Below are 17,311 nucleotides of genomic sequence, written 5' to 3' on the forward strand. Positions count from 1 at the left end.
TTAACCATAAATTTAAAATAGTAAAAATCATATTATATTAAGCACACATGTTGCCGTATGTAGTTTAAATTTCTCATCCTTCCAAACCCGAAGGAGCAATGGTGAAATTTCAATAATTCAAAAATAAACTTTATAATTACAGCATACGTGTATTCTGTTACATACATATACTGTAAGACACAAAGCAACAATGCTCAACGGTTTAGCGGTCTGCGAGTTGCTGGGAGACTGCCAGCAGACGACGGCCGATGCCCGCGTATTGATTGTAGTCCATTCCCGCCAAGCAACTCTCCTGTCTTGCAGCATTGCGGGGCCCTAGGCTCTTGCCAACAGACTACGGCTCGTATATCATAAAGCCCATCCGACCGACATATACAGTAGCATTGTGCAATTCTGGATTCATTACAATTTGTTTACGAACAGTTTGATTTCTTAATTCAAACCATTGCATTTTTTGTTTAAATTGGTTGTAAACACACATATTTGCATACAGTGAAACCCGTCCACTTAATTTTAATGCAGAGTATCATACAATTCTCCCAACTCTAAATTAAAATAAGTACTTTACTGTCAAGAAAAACATTGCTAGTGGTGAATTATCAATTTTTTCTTCAAAGATTTAATCATATTCTGCTTCATAAACATTGGGATCGTTTTCAAAGATTAATCCAAGCTTGTATTTAGCTATTATGAAGTATTATTTTAATTACAGACCGTTAAAATTGTCTCGCAGTATTTAACAAGTTCTTTGTTTGATGTGCACTACTGCACCACCGTGTACCGCCTATAGTATATCAACCACATGTTTCATAATTATTCAATGTTCTATGTTGGCAATAAGTAAATATCAATCATATGTTATTATTAATAATTAGAGTGTTAAATAAGTTATCAACAACATTAGACATTTTGTATCAACTAATTATGTATTGTAAAATAAATCTTTCCAAATGAAGCAACCCTAATCAATTATCAAACTCAACTAAATACGCGTGCATAAACAAGGCCACGACACCGCCACTACTAATTAAAAGTTATTGTGCTATTTAAAGGCGAAATATTTCAAGCTGTTGCCGTTCAAAAGACGAATCCCATTCCTTAGTGTAACACCACATACTATTCCCCTTCTACACAAGTATTGTCAAAGATTCATGTGGAATTTTTAAATCGACAAACACATTTTCCGAACTCAAATTTAAACAAGAAAGACCCAAGACGTTCAAACTGATTCAGCCACCACTGTGTAACTTATGAGCTCCTGTCTATAAAATTGCAGCATCCGTTGTCATGGCAAATATCCAAGGACAATACTCGAATGACTGGTCACATGATCCTGAAGAAGACCCAGCGTGCAGATGGTGGAGGGCCGTCCTCTTCCACGAGTATCCTAGGGCTGAAGGTGGTGGGAGGACAACTTCTACCAGGGGGCGGCCGGGGTGCAATAATTGAGAAGGTCAAGAAAGGCAGCACGGCGGACAAAGAGGGGCAGCTCAGGCCAGGTACTGTATCGTGGTTTTTTATTCTTCTCGAACTTCTCAAAAGTCTTCAGCTGAAGTCATTCAGATTCATTCTTTGTGCTTTTGTCCTTGTTGGTGTAAGTAGACGAGGGAAAAGTTGGTCAACCAGAAAACCAAAAATCACCGGTTCATACGAAAATATTGAATTATTTTTACAGTTTTAATCTAAGCGGATTATCTTTGAGAGATTCATCAATATTCCGGTTCACAGAATTAACAACAACATCTATCTGGCAACATAAATACCCAAGGTACGAAGGCAGTGACCCATGTGTAAAATTAACTGCATCAATTGCCTGATGTGCTCGTCTGTGTGTATGCTGACTATAATTGTTGTACATTGATGATAGGCTAAATAGCTAAGTAACTGAATTGTTATAATGTCCGTCTAACGATACCAGTTGAATGATCACCAGTGTGATTACGAGAAAAGTCTTTTGCCTTTTGATCGTTTGAAATAGGATCCAGCTGTATTTGATCATAGAACTAAAAGCTTTCTTTTCCTAGCGACTCGATTAAGCACTCGATTAAGACTCGGCGTGCTTCGTGCTCCGCGGTTACCGTTGCCGGGTTTTGCCCTGTGTTCCATCAACCACGCTGTTCCTGTCCGCGCGCGTTCCTTTGCAAGCAAGCACGCAGCACGTACTACTAGGGTGTACTAGTATAGTAGTAGGGCGGTTACTGAAGTTAGAGGAAAATGCAGCTTGAGAAATGCTCCTGCCGAAAAAACGAGCTACATCTATATTATTGTGTATTACGTTGTTCTTACACACTCCTTGCATTAATTAGTATAAACCCCTGGTTAATAGTAGCATAATCTCATAGTGATCAGGTATCCGAAAATGTTCAGGGATCTTTGTGGGCTAGAACCTAGAAAGTTGGGTAGTTCTTTTTTTAAATAATATGAAAAAAATGCTTTTTACCTTTTGATTATCCATTCCAAACTTTATTTTACCGTTTAGGATTATGGTCCTCAACATTTATAACCTAAAGGCATCAAAATGTTTAAAGAAATATTTACTCTGCGGTTATAAGGGTCAGGAAAGCATCCAAGCGGATATTGGCAGATCAGAAACCGGGTAAACAGAGATGTTAGTAGTTTGCGTCACAAGATTAGGTTTCAACCGCCGCCGCCGACTGCGTTGGAAATGCAAAAATACTATTTAAAACATATCCAATACGACTTATGGTTTGAAAACAATAGATGGATGCAGTAAGTAGTCTAATAAATAAAAACATAGATTTTAGAGTTTAAATTTGGGGTTTAAAAATTTTCTTTCAATCAAATGTTTACCATTAAAATTGCAGCCACCGTGTAAAAGCTTCAAAACAAACCATGATGTATGTTGCGTTGTTAATGGTTAAAGTTGCGGAGTAATTCTAAAAAATACTGTACATTTGTAAAGAAAACTTACTATAGTTTGCTTTTTTAGGAAAATATAAAATAAATTTAGCAAATTAATTTTTTCCTATACTGTTAACATTTGATAAAAATACCCTTCCCTTCCCCGTAGTAGCAAACCTACTGTACTGTACTCGTTAAACCTATTGTCAATTAAATACTGCCTAAACATGACTTGTCCATAGAAATATTTTAGTCAAAATCCTAACAGGAAATAAATTCGAGTCTACAGGTTTACTGCGGTGGGGGTGTTCGGATGTAATCCGTCACTTTTACAAGCTCACTCGACTACGACAACCACACTGTGAGTGATCAAAGAGTTTGAAATGATCGTCCCGAGAAGACATTGATCGTTGACGTCAGACCACGCACTTACAGCGATGACGTCTTTCATGTCTGTCCTCCTTGTGGCGCAGTAATTGCATGGTAATGTGCAAGCAGGACTTTTCAAAAATCTGATAATAAAACTGTAATAGTTTGAGAAACATACGTCAGTCAGTGAATTTGCCAACTAGAAAAGTGCTTCGAAGAGGAGTAGGGTCTATTCTTATACTATCAGGAATATACAAACGAAACACGTACCGGTAATATCAATAACACACCCTGTTGAAATAAATCTCGTTTTCGATTAAATTAATAATTAAATAGCGCTGGATGAAATAATATTTGTTTTTATTACTCGATGGACTGATGATTTGGATTTTAACCAAAATTCGAACTTTTTGTCTATGTGGTATGTTTTACATCGTGAACCAAATAACACAAAGGTAATCCAGATTTTAACATTACCTACATCGTAGATGCAAAACTAATTATTCAATCGATTGGTAAATACAATTTTCCAACAATATAACACTTAATTGTTGGCTAGTTCCAATATTCTGTAAACACAAAAGTATTTATAACGTGAAATAAACCAAATAATTGTATTGCAGAGGTGCAGAATCGCCCTTCCACAGTGGTTAGTTATGTAAGAAGATTTAGGTCAGAGATTACAGAAAACTGATACTAGACATCAGCACCATCTCTGTACCCAGCGGCGAACTACTAGCGTTGCAGTCATCCCGCCACATTCAAACTTGTGTTTCCAATAAGGTTCTAAAGTTGAAGTCTGCTGCATTCTTTCCCACATTCTCTAATTTGCAGTACAATTTTGATCTGTACGAGTACCTATACCATAGATAAAACATACTGGAGTATGTTTTGTCTATGCCTATAATGTTGAGGTTACGAGATAATATAGGTCGGCCGCTTAGAAAACGACCTCCTCCAGCATTGGTTTAGCATTAGCGCGCAGGTCGTTTTCTAAGCGGCCGACCTATAGTCGTAATACTTTACAAAATGCCCTCATGGACAATTTCTTAATGAATTCAATTTCTTAACTCTGTTTTTCGAGGGACTGAGGGAGGCGTACATATTCTTATAAAAATATATGTGGAGGAAATGTTGGTAAAAAGAGTGGTACTTTTAACAAGCTCCTATGTGAATTTTCACGATTCGGACTGGCAACACTTGATTTCATCATTGATTTTGAAAAGTCTAGTTATTTGTGCAACTAGTGAGAAAAGTGAGCAATTGACTCACTCGAGAGAAACAGAGAAATCCTTACTCACGAGCCGTAGGCGAGTGAGGAATGGTTTCTCGAGTGAGGTAATTGTACTTTGAACTCGAGTTGCACATCATACTTTTCCTACAGTTACCATAAAACAAATAAATTGGTGAAGAAACATGACCTATTTTTACACAGAAGTGAACTTTTAAATATAACATTTAATGTGAAGTGACAAATACAACAGTACAACAGCTGACCAGCTGATTTACAGCCAGTGCTGCCAACGTATTTCGCGCGCATACGACGTTGCCTGCATGTTACGCGCTCACTATTTCGTGCCTTCACGTTGCAAATCTGGAGTGAGACAAAGTAATTAGATTGAGACAATGTTAACATTGTCTCACTGATGAGCGAATGGGCCACTTTGCTTTCTCGAATCAGTGAGAGAACATGTACATTGTTAGGTAACTGTGGGAAAAATATTTAATCAGTACACTTTCATAACAACGATGCTTTGTGAAATTATTTGAATCCACGAACACTGATGACGCAGGACACAACCGGTTACCGGTACTACTCCAATAATTCAGTCTGGAACTGACTTGTCCTGTTATAGACTGGACTGGATGCAGACGCGAAGGTCTGGGTCTGACTGACTCTGAACCGAAATCGGAGCAAGATCAGATTGTAATGAAATGAAATGAAGTGATTAACACAACACAACCGGAATCCGGAATACCGAATCGAATACTGATGGCGATGGCGGTGAACATCTAGGAGGATTAAACATTAAGGAGAGGACACGCTGTAGTTTCGTTGAAGCCAGCGTACTGGGGTGGGGGGGAGGCAGCGCTACTCTCCCGCCCCCTCTCATACTGCGTTGTATGCGTTACTGGAAGATTTGGTAGAAATATCAATTAACTATTTAAAAATTAGACTTCATCATGCTACGAAAATTAAAAAGTTAAATTCTAACCGTAATATTAGGAACCTATTGAGAGGAAAGTCATATTTATGAACCAATAGTACGTCCAAAAGTGAGTAATTTACACAAGGATGACTTATTTTTTAGAATTCGTTGTCCTTGTTTTTATTTTTTGTCATACTTGTATTGTGTTTTATTTATAATACTCTAACCAGAGCGCGGGACTCCGGTTCCTGGGGTCCCGGGTTCAAATCCCGCCATATCACCAATGGATTTTACTGTTCATAAATTAAAACTCAAATCATGAGTAGTACTGTATGTGTATTTGAACATTTTCTTAAAGAGAAACAAAATAAGTTTTTATCCTTTAAAAGAATGATAAACGCACTTGGGTGGTCAGAATACGCGATGATTGTTGAACATTTACACTTTTTACTCGAAGTTTCTTTAGGTAAACATATCAAATATAGTTCAATATGATATTTTAAAAAACAAGAATTTGATTGCCAAGAAATTGTTTTACTTTTTATGATTGTAATTTAATTGTAACGGCTGTTGGTGTAAAAAAAGTTAGAGCGGCTTTGCATTTTTTCTTAACTTTGGCTATTTAAAATAACCTGCCTAGCACATAAATGACTTAAAACTAGTAAAAAATTATATTAACAAATCGAGAAAACTATGAAAAATGCAAATTTAAAATGTATTTCATCACCCGAATTTAAATTTTCATTTTAACCTATTATTAGTAAGATTGTTTTATAAACTGGAAAGATTTAAAAAAAACTTTTTTGTAATTATTTTTCTAAATACCACTTTTAAATATAGGTAAATATATATTTTTTATTTCCAGAAACTCTTAAGGAACACGAATAAATTGTTAATTTGTGTAGATACATCATATTTTTTTCAAAAACGTAATTAAAGTAATCATATGTTCAAAGTTCAGGTCAATTCTTTCAACTTTGATCTTCAATAATAAATAATAAATAATATTTGTTATAGGAATGATTGACACCGTTCGATAGGAAATTTAATTTACTTTAAGAATGCCATCGGTGAATAACACAGATGTTTTAGTTTAGCGGCAATTTTAATTCGAAACAGCGCGCGTCGCGTTTTTCCCTATCTCTCCCATGTTATAGCCGAGGCTTTTTGCCACTCTACGGCTCCGCGTGCCCCTCTAGTGTTCTGCTAAAGCTGGCTTCACCGCAACACGTGTATTCCTATTCGCGTGCCCTCTCCTTAATGTTTAATCCTCCTAGGTGAACATGAACATCGTTATGTGCAGTGTTGGCGAAGTTTTGTGTTTTGTCGTTGAAATTTGTGATGTGAATAAAATAAGATCTATTGGACCTCTTCGTTAAACGGCATTTTCAACAGAGAAACGAGAAACTATGTGATATGTGTGGTTTTTGTAACAGTTTACCCTTGATGAGATTCCGTCCTTACTAGAAAACTAGGCCTATCCTATGGCTGTAAGAAGTGCGACCAAAAATGTGTGTTTATTGTGTAAAAGCGCCAAAAAATATTCAAGGTTGTAACAAATTTAAGCCACTAGAGAAGTAGGCCTATCTGATGGAAAAAATATTATAACCTCAAAGAACACTTGGAAGAATAAAGGGATCAGAATAGTGATGGGACAAACGACTGATTTCAACCATCCGATGTTTCATACGATGGTTTTGCTTTCATCCGATAGTCTTCAGATGGATGATTCATCCGATGGTTTTGAGTGTAGTGGGGTGGGGAGCGTCCGTGCTGCTTCCGGAGACAGATAAAACTATCCAACTAGAGAACGAATGGATAAACCATCAGTTCGCGCGCCTGATCAGATAGATAGTTTTGTATAGTCAATGGTTTTGGTTAGGTTGGCATTTGGCGGTCCTATCCAGCGCCATGTTTCGGAGGATTTACCCGTGCATGAACAAATAGATCATCAACAAATAGTAATTAATAATATGTGTTGCGTGATTAAAGAACTAACATGTATTGTTAGAAAATTAGGCCTACTTCCCTCTTCTGTTTTATTTTTATTCTAAATAAATATATTTATTTATTTTTCATTAGCTTAAAATTATTTAAGATAAATAATTAATGTTTCTTTAAGGTTTGTTATTCACTATTTAAGAAGATAATTCCCTTTTTTCTAAGTTGCTTGGTTATTTAATTTTAATCTTTTGATGTGTCTAAATTATGACCACTCCGTATATTGGATATTTATTACTCACGTAATAATTTTACGCCAAAAAGGTACAAGCTGTTTGTACAAATTAAAAAGTCTTCATAATTTAAACTACGTAATTAATAATATCTGCCCAAATGTATTGTTCTGAGCATGAGCAGATGATTGGATGATTCACCTGATAATGGATGAATAAATAACCCATTTAATATCCCTTTGTAGAAAAATAAGTTAAACAAATTAACTCATCGGGCAAATAAACAATTTCACCATTAAATAAAGAACAGTTTCAGTTGTCAAATAACTAATTCGTAGTTTAAACTAACGAAAATGCCACACGGATAGTTTTACCACAGACAATATAATACTTTAATGTTTATAGTATAATGTTTAATGGTTTATATTGTCTGTGGTTTTACAATTGAATGAAAACGTGGAACGGGTGGTTTACAGACAGGCTAGATAGTTGATTCGGCTGATTCACCTGTGATAGAATGGATGGTTCATCCGGATGAAAATTAAAGTAACCATCGGATGAATCGGTTGGCGCGCAACAACCGGATGAATCGTTTGTTTCAATCGGATAGTTCCCATCACTAGATCAGAAGCACAACATGACAACTGTGCTTACTTCAAATATCAAGCAAGTACAAGTAATAGCTGAATCACAGATCTTTGTAATATAATCTACACTTTGATGAGTTTGTCCCATTTGACGTCTAGAAGCATTGATCTACCCATTGTTACTGGCCATTGCTTCCTTGTGCAGGTGGAAAGCCAAGACTCATAAACACTAAAATATGACAACAGTCGCAAGTAACTGTTGAAGGGTTGGGGTTGGGGACAGTTTAATTACTTAACAATAACAAAGGATTTCAGCTCCTGACGATTTTAAGGTACAATGCAATTTTTAATCCAGGATCGTTATATCACACTTGAAAGGCAATGGCGGGAGGTGATAAACTACAACTCGAGGTATCACACCAGGAGAATCCACTTTTTAGGTTATCTTGCGGAATGTAATATGCTTAAAATAAGATATTCTTTCTCCAGAAGACTTCATTACTGTACTATTTCCAGACTTTCTCTGAGGTTTACATTCAACCTACCGACAGTAACTACAAGTCTGTGTTTTGTTAGATCAAAAGTTTTTTTAGTTTAGTATTTGAGACTTACACCTAATTTAATAATTCTATTCAATTTAATGCCACATTTTGTTCTGATTGTTGTTGTTTACATTTTACTTTTTCACTCAAATTCAAGGATCTGTGTGTTTAGAGATTGTAAGGGCGCTATCAATTCTGAACAATTTACCATCTTTATGAACATTTTTGATCTTATTCCTGAGAAATCAATTCTTTTCAATCGTCGTCTATTGTCTAATCAACAATACCTTTTTGTGTGCAGGTGACGAGGTTGTCGAGTGGAACGGGCGATCGTTGCAAGGCAAGAGCTACCAGGAAGTTACCGACATTATTGCCGAGTCCAAGCAAGAGCCGCAGGTGGAGCTGATAGTGACTCGGCTGCTGCCCAACAGACGTGGCCGCGGCCAATATCCCCCCTCCCCCACCACCTCCCACAAAGGTTAGGCTTGTTATATGTTGTGTGTAGGCCTTGGTAACCTATATGAAAGCAATGATTTCAAAAAGAAATTTTGATATGGTAGTTTTGTATTCTTTAAAAGTTGGCCTCTTACATGATTACCCTCACATCAAATTAAATATGCCGTCATGTCATGAACTCCAAGGGTTTCTTTATGCAACATATTGTATTCAGGACAACGGAATGCATCCTACTACGCAATTTTGATTGTTACAGTATATCCAATTTATAATCTTTTCCAAAGTGTGATTAGGGATCTACTCAGTAAATATCACTATAACAATGGCAATTTACCTTTGACTATTAATTGAAAGAAGTAGACAACCTGTTCCCGATGAAAAAAATGAACACGGCGTAGTTGACGGAAGCTACCAACACAGAGCGCTGATATAAATGAACTAAACATTTTTCTTAAATACCTACGCCAACCTAAATTTACCAAGCCAAGCTATAAATATAACTCATATATATATAGCATTATAGTACCGGTAACTTCTAACTAACAGTGGCTAAATTTAGATTGATATATAGTTAAACTGGAACAGATCCTGTGAATGGTTAATACAACTATGTTTTTTTATATACATTATAGCTGCTCCATGTAAATAGGATGTTTACTTCATTATACCGTACAGAAGACAATTTGTTTGTCTACTGAAAAATGAGTGATTTGTATATTTTTCTGGTATAGTTGGTAAAAAATGCTTTAAAATGACACTTCATTTAAAGAAATTGGTCAAGAATTAAGGAAGCTATGGCCTACCGACAAAAAAGTACTTTAGAAATTATATAAAGAAATATATATAGATTGTTATTTAACATTTACTATCGACTTTTCAAGCTGTTGCTTGGGTCGCGAAACTGTATTTGCTGACGACTCGGCTTATGTAAAGTTTTGATCAACTGTGCAAGTGTATCAATTAATATTTTTGGAAGGCATGGTTGTCTTTGATCATTGTAATAGTTCGTTGAAGATTATCTCGTGGAATAATCCAATTAAGAAAGGTCACTGAGCTTAGGTACGATTCTTCCTGGTCACCACCTGAATGATTGATCAGGGCTGATTGTTTATGGAAGAATAATCAAAGCTGTAGGCTCTTAAACATTACTCCTCGAAACTCATCTTAGTATCAAAGTGATCTTAATCTGTCTTTGTAAAAGATTTAAGTAGGTATTGGTCAGTGTTGGGGAAGCTACTTTTAAAATGTAGCTAGCTACAACTACTGCTACATTTCCAAAAAAGTAGCTTAGCTACAGCTACAGCTACAGTTCCGAAAAAGTAGCTAGCTACAACTACAACTACAATGAAATGTAGCTACAGCTACAATTTTAGCTACTTTTCCAATGACGTTAATTTTTATTCCACGCACATTAGGTAAATGTAAAATTAATTGCAACTACATTTTTATTGAACAAACATTTAAAAAAATGTCAGTATTGTATCTAACATTACTTGGAAAACAAATTATTCCTAGATTGTATTTAATTTGTTGGCATTATAAACCTAACATTAGAACAACAGAACCAAATAGTTGGGTATCCCATCATATTTAGTAATTATTTTTAAATAGGCCTATTGCATTATTTTTAAGCATCTTAAAATGTAATTTTCATTAAGTTCAAAGGACATACAACCAAACTATATTTTAAAAGCTAATTTTATTAATTTAATATAGATTCATTTATAGATGCTTTATATCAACAATTAAGACCAATAAAACTGCAAAAAGATTATTTAAAAATACTTTTTGTGTTACAGAGCCTAGCCTACTGAAATTGGAGTTTATTGCCTTTCTTTACTTTTAATGTTAAAAACAACATTGCTATAACTTTTAAAGTGATAAATTACTTATTCTACGAATAACACTTTTCAATGTCAAGAAATCGTCCTTTATTGTCATTATGCATAGGACAAATTGTGCTTCAACCTAGTTGGTAGAGAAAACAGTATTCAGCAACTTATCCTGAAATCGGCTTTTAATTTAAACATGATGAAATTTGTAAAGTAAAAATAACATGTAGGCCTACTTGGCTATGTAACAAGTTGGCTATAGTAGGCTTGTTCTTGCAAGGACTAAACAGATATATTCATAATAATTGAACTTGGTATTCGTCTTAAACCATAGCCTCAGTCATATACAAGAGCTGTTAGCAGGAGCAAACTATGTTATTTTTTCAATGTAAGTTTCATGTTATATGAAGATTTTTTCATTACAATTATCATGTAGTCTAGGCATATCTTAAATCTCATCAGGTAATTTCCTCTTTGCTAATTTAGTAAACCTTTGAAAAATCTTCGTAATCTAACCAAGGAAGGGCTTGTGATGATAAACTACAATCAACAGCTGAAGCAAAGGTTGGTAGACCAGCTTTATCATTATTTCAAGGTGTGTTGGTTTCCATTAAACCCCAAGTTGAAGCATTATCGATATAATAAAGAAACTAAATTGATTACTAATTCCCCTGTGTCCTGTCAATCACTTGCAAGCATTCAATTCAATTCAATAGCTTCTCTTGGCACCGGTACCGTTTAAACGTCGTCTGCATCTAGCGATTTTATTTTATCTGACAGTAATCATAGAGTAATAAATTAAGGAAATGAGAGCCAAAAATGTGGATAACACTCATTTAATGGCCTCTATGTCCACACAACGTTGTAATAGGGAATGAAACGGCTGCAACCAGCTGTTTGAAGCCAAGAAAGTAGGCCTAATTTTTTTGAAAATCTCAGTTGGAAAGAGGTTGTTTCACGTAAGGTTGAGGTTATGATAAAAATCACTATCTCAAACAAATGTTAATGTAGCGAGAAAAGTAGCTAAAATTCCGCTACAACTACTTTAAAAATGTAGCTAGCTACAGCTAAAGCTACAAAATCTTAAAAGTAGCGTAGCTACAGCTAACGCTACAAAAAAAGTAGCGCGCTACTGTAGCGTCGCTACTTGTAGCGCGCTACTTCCCAACACTGGTATTGGTTAACTAAAGGCTTCAAAATGTACTTATTTACTTTTGCATTGCTTGTGTTATTTGTAATTTTAAGTGTTGTGTGTGCCTCTAAGTTACACCCAATTTGAATTTATGGGTGGATAACATAAAATATTAACTAAACATACCCTCTCATAGATTTGTGAGAAACATTATGCATCAACCGTGGAGGAAATATAATTACATGTTTCTGTCCTGTAGCCTCTCTCTCTCTCTCTCTCTCTCTCTCTCTCTATATATATATATATATATATATATATATATATATATATATATATATATATATATATAGTTCTGTTGTTTGCTAGGACTTATTTATGTTATCTAACTAAATTTAACATGTCAATTATTGCTTGCCATTTGCTACAATAACTATAAAGAGTAAAAAATTTACCCTAAGAAAAAAAAATAAAACTGTTTAGTCTTAACACACTGTAGCATCATAGACATGCAACACAATCAAATCAGCCTTCAAGTTTTACAATATTTAACAAGCAAATGAGTAGGTTAAATAATTGGGATGGTGTAGAACCCAACAGTTCCGCGACAGTCCCGCCCGGGCAGACTCCGAGTCTCGCAGAGCTATCAACCTAACGTTAACGCGATGAAAAATTCCTGATTTTCCAAAAAAGTTACCCTATTTTAGGGAGTTTTTCTACTAAAAGCGGGAGAGCGGGAGTGGACATCAAAATGCCTCCCGCATAATGCGGGAGAGTTGGAAGGTCTGTTTTTGTAGACATACACTATTTATTTGATATGATACTTGTGCCAATAAAACTGATGTTTGCACAGTACAAATCTAAAATTTTACGTTAAGATTGTGTTTAGTTGAGACACAAACAAACAAACTATATTTTAGACATTGAGGCACTTTTTTTTCAATTCCAATCTCATTGCCTACTGTAAAAATTTCTAAATTTAATTTATGGATGTATTTTTTCAGTAGTTGTAGTCGAAAAAATACATTTTATTATTGCCAAGTAGTTTAGATTAATTTTAGGCCTATCAAAGTCATGTTTTAATATATTTTTAAAATAATATTGTAGGGTAGATATGTTTTAAACTCTAAATGCATGGTTTTCTGTTAATGTAAAAGCTTATTCTATCACAAAAGGTTAAATTAAATTAATTGTCTCTTGTATTAAGATTTAAGGTGCTGGTAGTAAAAAAAAAATGTATACACGATTCATACTTTTTTGTACATTTAATTGGGTATATTTCAATGGCAAGGTGTTTATGTAAGAAAATAAGAAGAAATATAATATATGTTGCTTCAATTAATTAACTTTTCTATTCTAACTGCCCTTTAACTAATTTAACTTTAAAACTGTGTCTTGGTTTTGTATGAACAAAAACCATGAATGCTGTTTCCTTTTTACAAGACTTGCCAAATCATACTACGGTGTCAAGAAATCTTGTGGTAACAACATTATTCATCTGTTGCTATTAACACTATATATTATATCTATATGTGAACGGTATCGTTTCTCTGCGATAACCAATATCTTAGATAATACAGTTAGTTAATCCTAGGCTCTACATATTGAAAGCTGCTTTTATTTGGCTCGCAAAAACTAGTTGTTTCTTTGCTAACATTTGCTGCTTTCAGATTCATCGTACTTTGCCATTCCTTACTCCCTCCTGTATGTTTTAAGTATTGTTCGCTACTCTATTCCTTACTGAAGTTCATTGCGCAGTAACCTTTAGTGTATTTTGCAGGTATCACCGTAGTTTCAATACCAGCAACTTCTCTTAACCTTGACTAATGCTGCTTTTCTTTTTCAGCATTCCAAATAATTCCATGTTTAAATAAGGATTCATTGGATTCAGTTTGTGTTGTATACTTGCTGCTTGATTGGCTGGATTGTGACATTTGATTTAACGCTGTTGTACAAAACTGTTTTCCTTGAATGCTTTAACTGTATATTTACAAAAAGTAATACTTGTAGGAAATTTTGGAATTGTTACTGTATACAGGAATCTAACAAACTTGACACTTGGTCTTGAATAAGTTCTTCATAAGTTTGTCGAAATTATATTTAAGGTAAACGCTGTAAATTCTTCTCATTAAATTCACTATATCTTTTGTTACATTTTCAAATAATAACTAAATTAGTTCAGTTAAATCAAACTCATACTTTAATGTAAACAGAAAAACTAATACAAACAAAACAAATACAAAATAACAGGTGATCATTAATTCACATACACATATGGTCAAGTCAGTACATCAGTATTTAAACACATCCATTCTCCCCTCTGAAATGTTTTGGTAACTTTATTTCGCATTTGAGTAGTTGGTCAACATGACGCCTCTAGACAGTTCCATAGTCCATTTGTACTCTATACAGAAGGTTGCTTTCCCTTTCCAATATTTTTCCAAAACTCCACTTGTCTTTTGAGTTTGAATAATTTAATAATTTATAATAATCGCTTGTACTCTGTCTCCCTCCTTAAAATATCTTGTTGCTTGCTTCACATGTTCAGTTTCTTATTTACGTGTAGGATGTAAAAGAGCTATGTGTGTTTGAATCTTCCTGCCAAACATCAAGGAGTATGCATCACACCCAGATGAATTTGAGGTTTGACAAAACTGCATAAGCATTCTGAAGAGTTTGAAGTCTATCTTTCTGCCTTCTTCAACTGTCCTTTTACTACAGCTCGTAAAACATACGCCATGGATCTTTAGATTATTCAACTCTTGTCCGTCCATTCTTTGTTTTTCTCGTCGCCAATGTTACATTTTCAAATAATAAGTTAACTAAATTAGTTCAGTTAAATCAAACTCACTTTAATGTAAACAGAAAAACTAATACAAACAAAACAAATACAAAATAACAGGTGATCATTAATTCACATACACATATGGTCTTAAGTCAGTACATCAGTTAAACACATCATCTTTCAATTATTGAACGTATTAGTGCAGTAGTAGAAACTTGTTTCTTGTCCGTGCTGGTGCCCAGGCCTGTGCTTTGCAAGTGATACACTTTGGGCTCAAGAGACAATTGCACCCCTCTCTACTTACTTTGTGTGGGATTCTTTCTCTTCCTTACGCCCCAACAAACCGTAAACCTCTTGATCCCCTGGGCCCGAGCCCATTTATTAAAGCGGCCCTGCTGGTGCCTTGATTGACATTGGATGAGTTTAAATAATTAGAAAAATAAACCGTCCTGATAGAAGGAATCTTACTGAACACTGTGATTGGTAGCGTGCTTTGTTCGAGACCAGATTGATTTACTATCTCAACGCAGTCACCAATGGTTCATGTCTCCTACACAGCAACAACACTTCACTGTCTTTAAGTGTCCGACCAATTTGGTGCACCGACCAGTAGAGATGATGACGGGTTGTTGAAATTTTTACAAACAGTCACAGTAAACGTTATAACTACCAACATCATCTATTTACCCTTGAAAGACTCGTATTTTCTTGTAGGTTGAGAAAATTCTTCTTAATGTTTTATCTGAAAATCAGTTTTTCAGTCAGTTCTAAAACAATATCCAAACCATTCTGCGTTTTATCCCTAAAAAATTTGTTGCTACTCAAGTTGTTAGCGTCTCGGACTTTGATTCAAGAGGAACAGGTTTGATAAATGCTTGTTCACTAAATCTTGGATGATTTTCCCTTCAATTGTTTTAGTTTCATGCATATAAAAATTGGCACCGGTTTGTGCAATAACATAAATAAAATAAACAAAATTTTAACCCTTGCTGGGATACAAGTGTCATGTTTGTTGGATTTTGCTTTCCCTGTTTGACTGTTTGGTGTAACCGCTGAGATGTTGTTTCAGACACCTACGAAGGCGGAGGTCGCAAAGACAAGCCGAGTGTGTTGGTCACTTCCCCCGGGTCACCGGAGCTACATGCCTCCTCCAGGTCACACCGCATGCCTGCCTTTACCAACAGCAGCGTCGGCGGCCGCATACAGGTATGTGTTTCATCCGTGATTTAAATGTTCTCTTTATTTTTTATTTTGGTGTTCATCTACGTTTTTGGATTTTTTTTATATTTTTGTAAGGGAATAGTCCAGAGCCTGGTTTGTTATTATTTAACATCAAACTTTTGTCATTAATTATTGATGAAGCTCTATCTGGAATCCGGAATTGATTATTGCGGATTGATTATTGATTATTATTGAATTAATTATTGCGGTCCTCTATCTGGAATTATAGGATCTGGAATACGACCTCTGCTTATGTTTTTTAAAGTACCCTAAACATAACTGAAATAGTATTCAAACTCAGCCAAAGCTGGAAAATCACAAAAAAATATAGAAAACTTTATATAGCATAAGTAAAAAATTACAAAACAATCCTGAAAGAAAACCATAAATAGGCCTAGTTCAAATAACAAAAGCAAACATATAGACATGTCAGCATAAGATGGTGGCTCCAAATTGGGATATCGTTTGGAGCTGTGGCTTGTAGGGAAGTAGGGGAGTGAGAGTTTACAAAACCATGGATGTGAGCGCTAAATCAGCGCTAGACATCCATAGCGCTAAATCAGCGCTAGACTTGAGCTAAGTATACTCTACAGCACCGGGTCATATCTCCGTCTGGCCAATGGTATTGTCTAAGAGTATATTTTCACGTAGTTATATATTGTTGTATCGCAGGTGAAGCTGTGGTTTGACTCAGGTGCGCTACAGCTGGTAGTGACACTAGTGTGTGCGGCTGGTCTGATGCCCCGGAGTAACGGACAGCCTCGCAACCCCTACGCCAAACTCTTCCTCCTACCTGATAGAAGGTATGAGTTTGTATCGAACAGTAGAACCTCTTTCAACCAAAACTCGTGTCAAAACGATACATTAAAATAAAAACACTGGATAAACAAAGAAAGTCATGTGACCAAACAAAGAGATGTGGCTCAGGGATCAGGGTTAAGATATTTATGCTCTATAAACTATAAACACCATCCCCCTACGGTAAGATGAAACAGCTGGACATTCTGAATTTTAAATTAAAAAAGTAAACAAAACAGGTAATCAAAGTGCTTTATCGCGTTTCTTTTGAGTTTCATGGTTTGAATTGAAAATCTAAAGCTAGTTTGTAAATCTGCACACCCAGATGTGTGATGTAAGTTATGTAGGCTTATGTTAGTCTTTAAACAAAAAAGCCTTATCGGGAACAAACATGGTAGTAGCGTAT

The 17,311-nt window shown here is 35.3% G+C and overlaps 1 protein-coding gene across 6 annotated transcripts in view; it reads left to right on the top strand.

Moving 5' to 3' along the window:
- LOC128991424 (regulating synaptic membrane exocytosis protein 2-like) overlaps positions 1-17,311 on the top strand; it is a 90,632-nt gene that overhangs the window by 35,790 nt on the left and 37,531 nt on the right. For 5 of the 6 annotated variants that reach the window (XR_008490643.1, XR_008490640.1, XR_008490642.1 and 2 more), the window contains exons 5-8: positions 1,277-1,499; positions 8,986-9,162; positions 15,956-16,092; positions 16,780-16,910. Coding sequence is in view for 1 of the 6 variants with exons in the window: in XM_054414286.1 (XP_054270261.1) it covers positions 1,277-1,499; positions 8,986-9,162; positions 15,956-16,092; positions 16,780-16,910 (668 nt within the window). In the remaining 5 variants the exon portion in view is untranslated. The remainder of the gene's footprint in view (positions 1-1,276; positions 1,500-8,985; positions 9,163-15,955; positions 16,093-16,779; positions 16,911-17,311) is intronic. The other variant, XR_008490644.1, reaches the window with a different exon arrangement.

The sequence above is a fragment of the Macrosteles quadrilineatus genome, unplaced genomic scaffold (assembly GCF_028750875.1).
Source record: "Macrosteles quadrilineatus isolate MER2022 unplaced genomic scaffold, UCM_ALF_1.0 Scaffold_4__1_contigs__length_99947679, whole genome shotgun sequence".
In the NCBI taxonomy this organism is placed as follows: Eukaryota; Metazoa; Arthropoda; class Insecta; order Hemiptera; family Cicadellidae; genus Macrosteles; species Macrosteles quadrilineatus.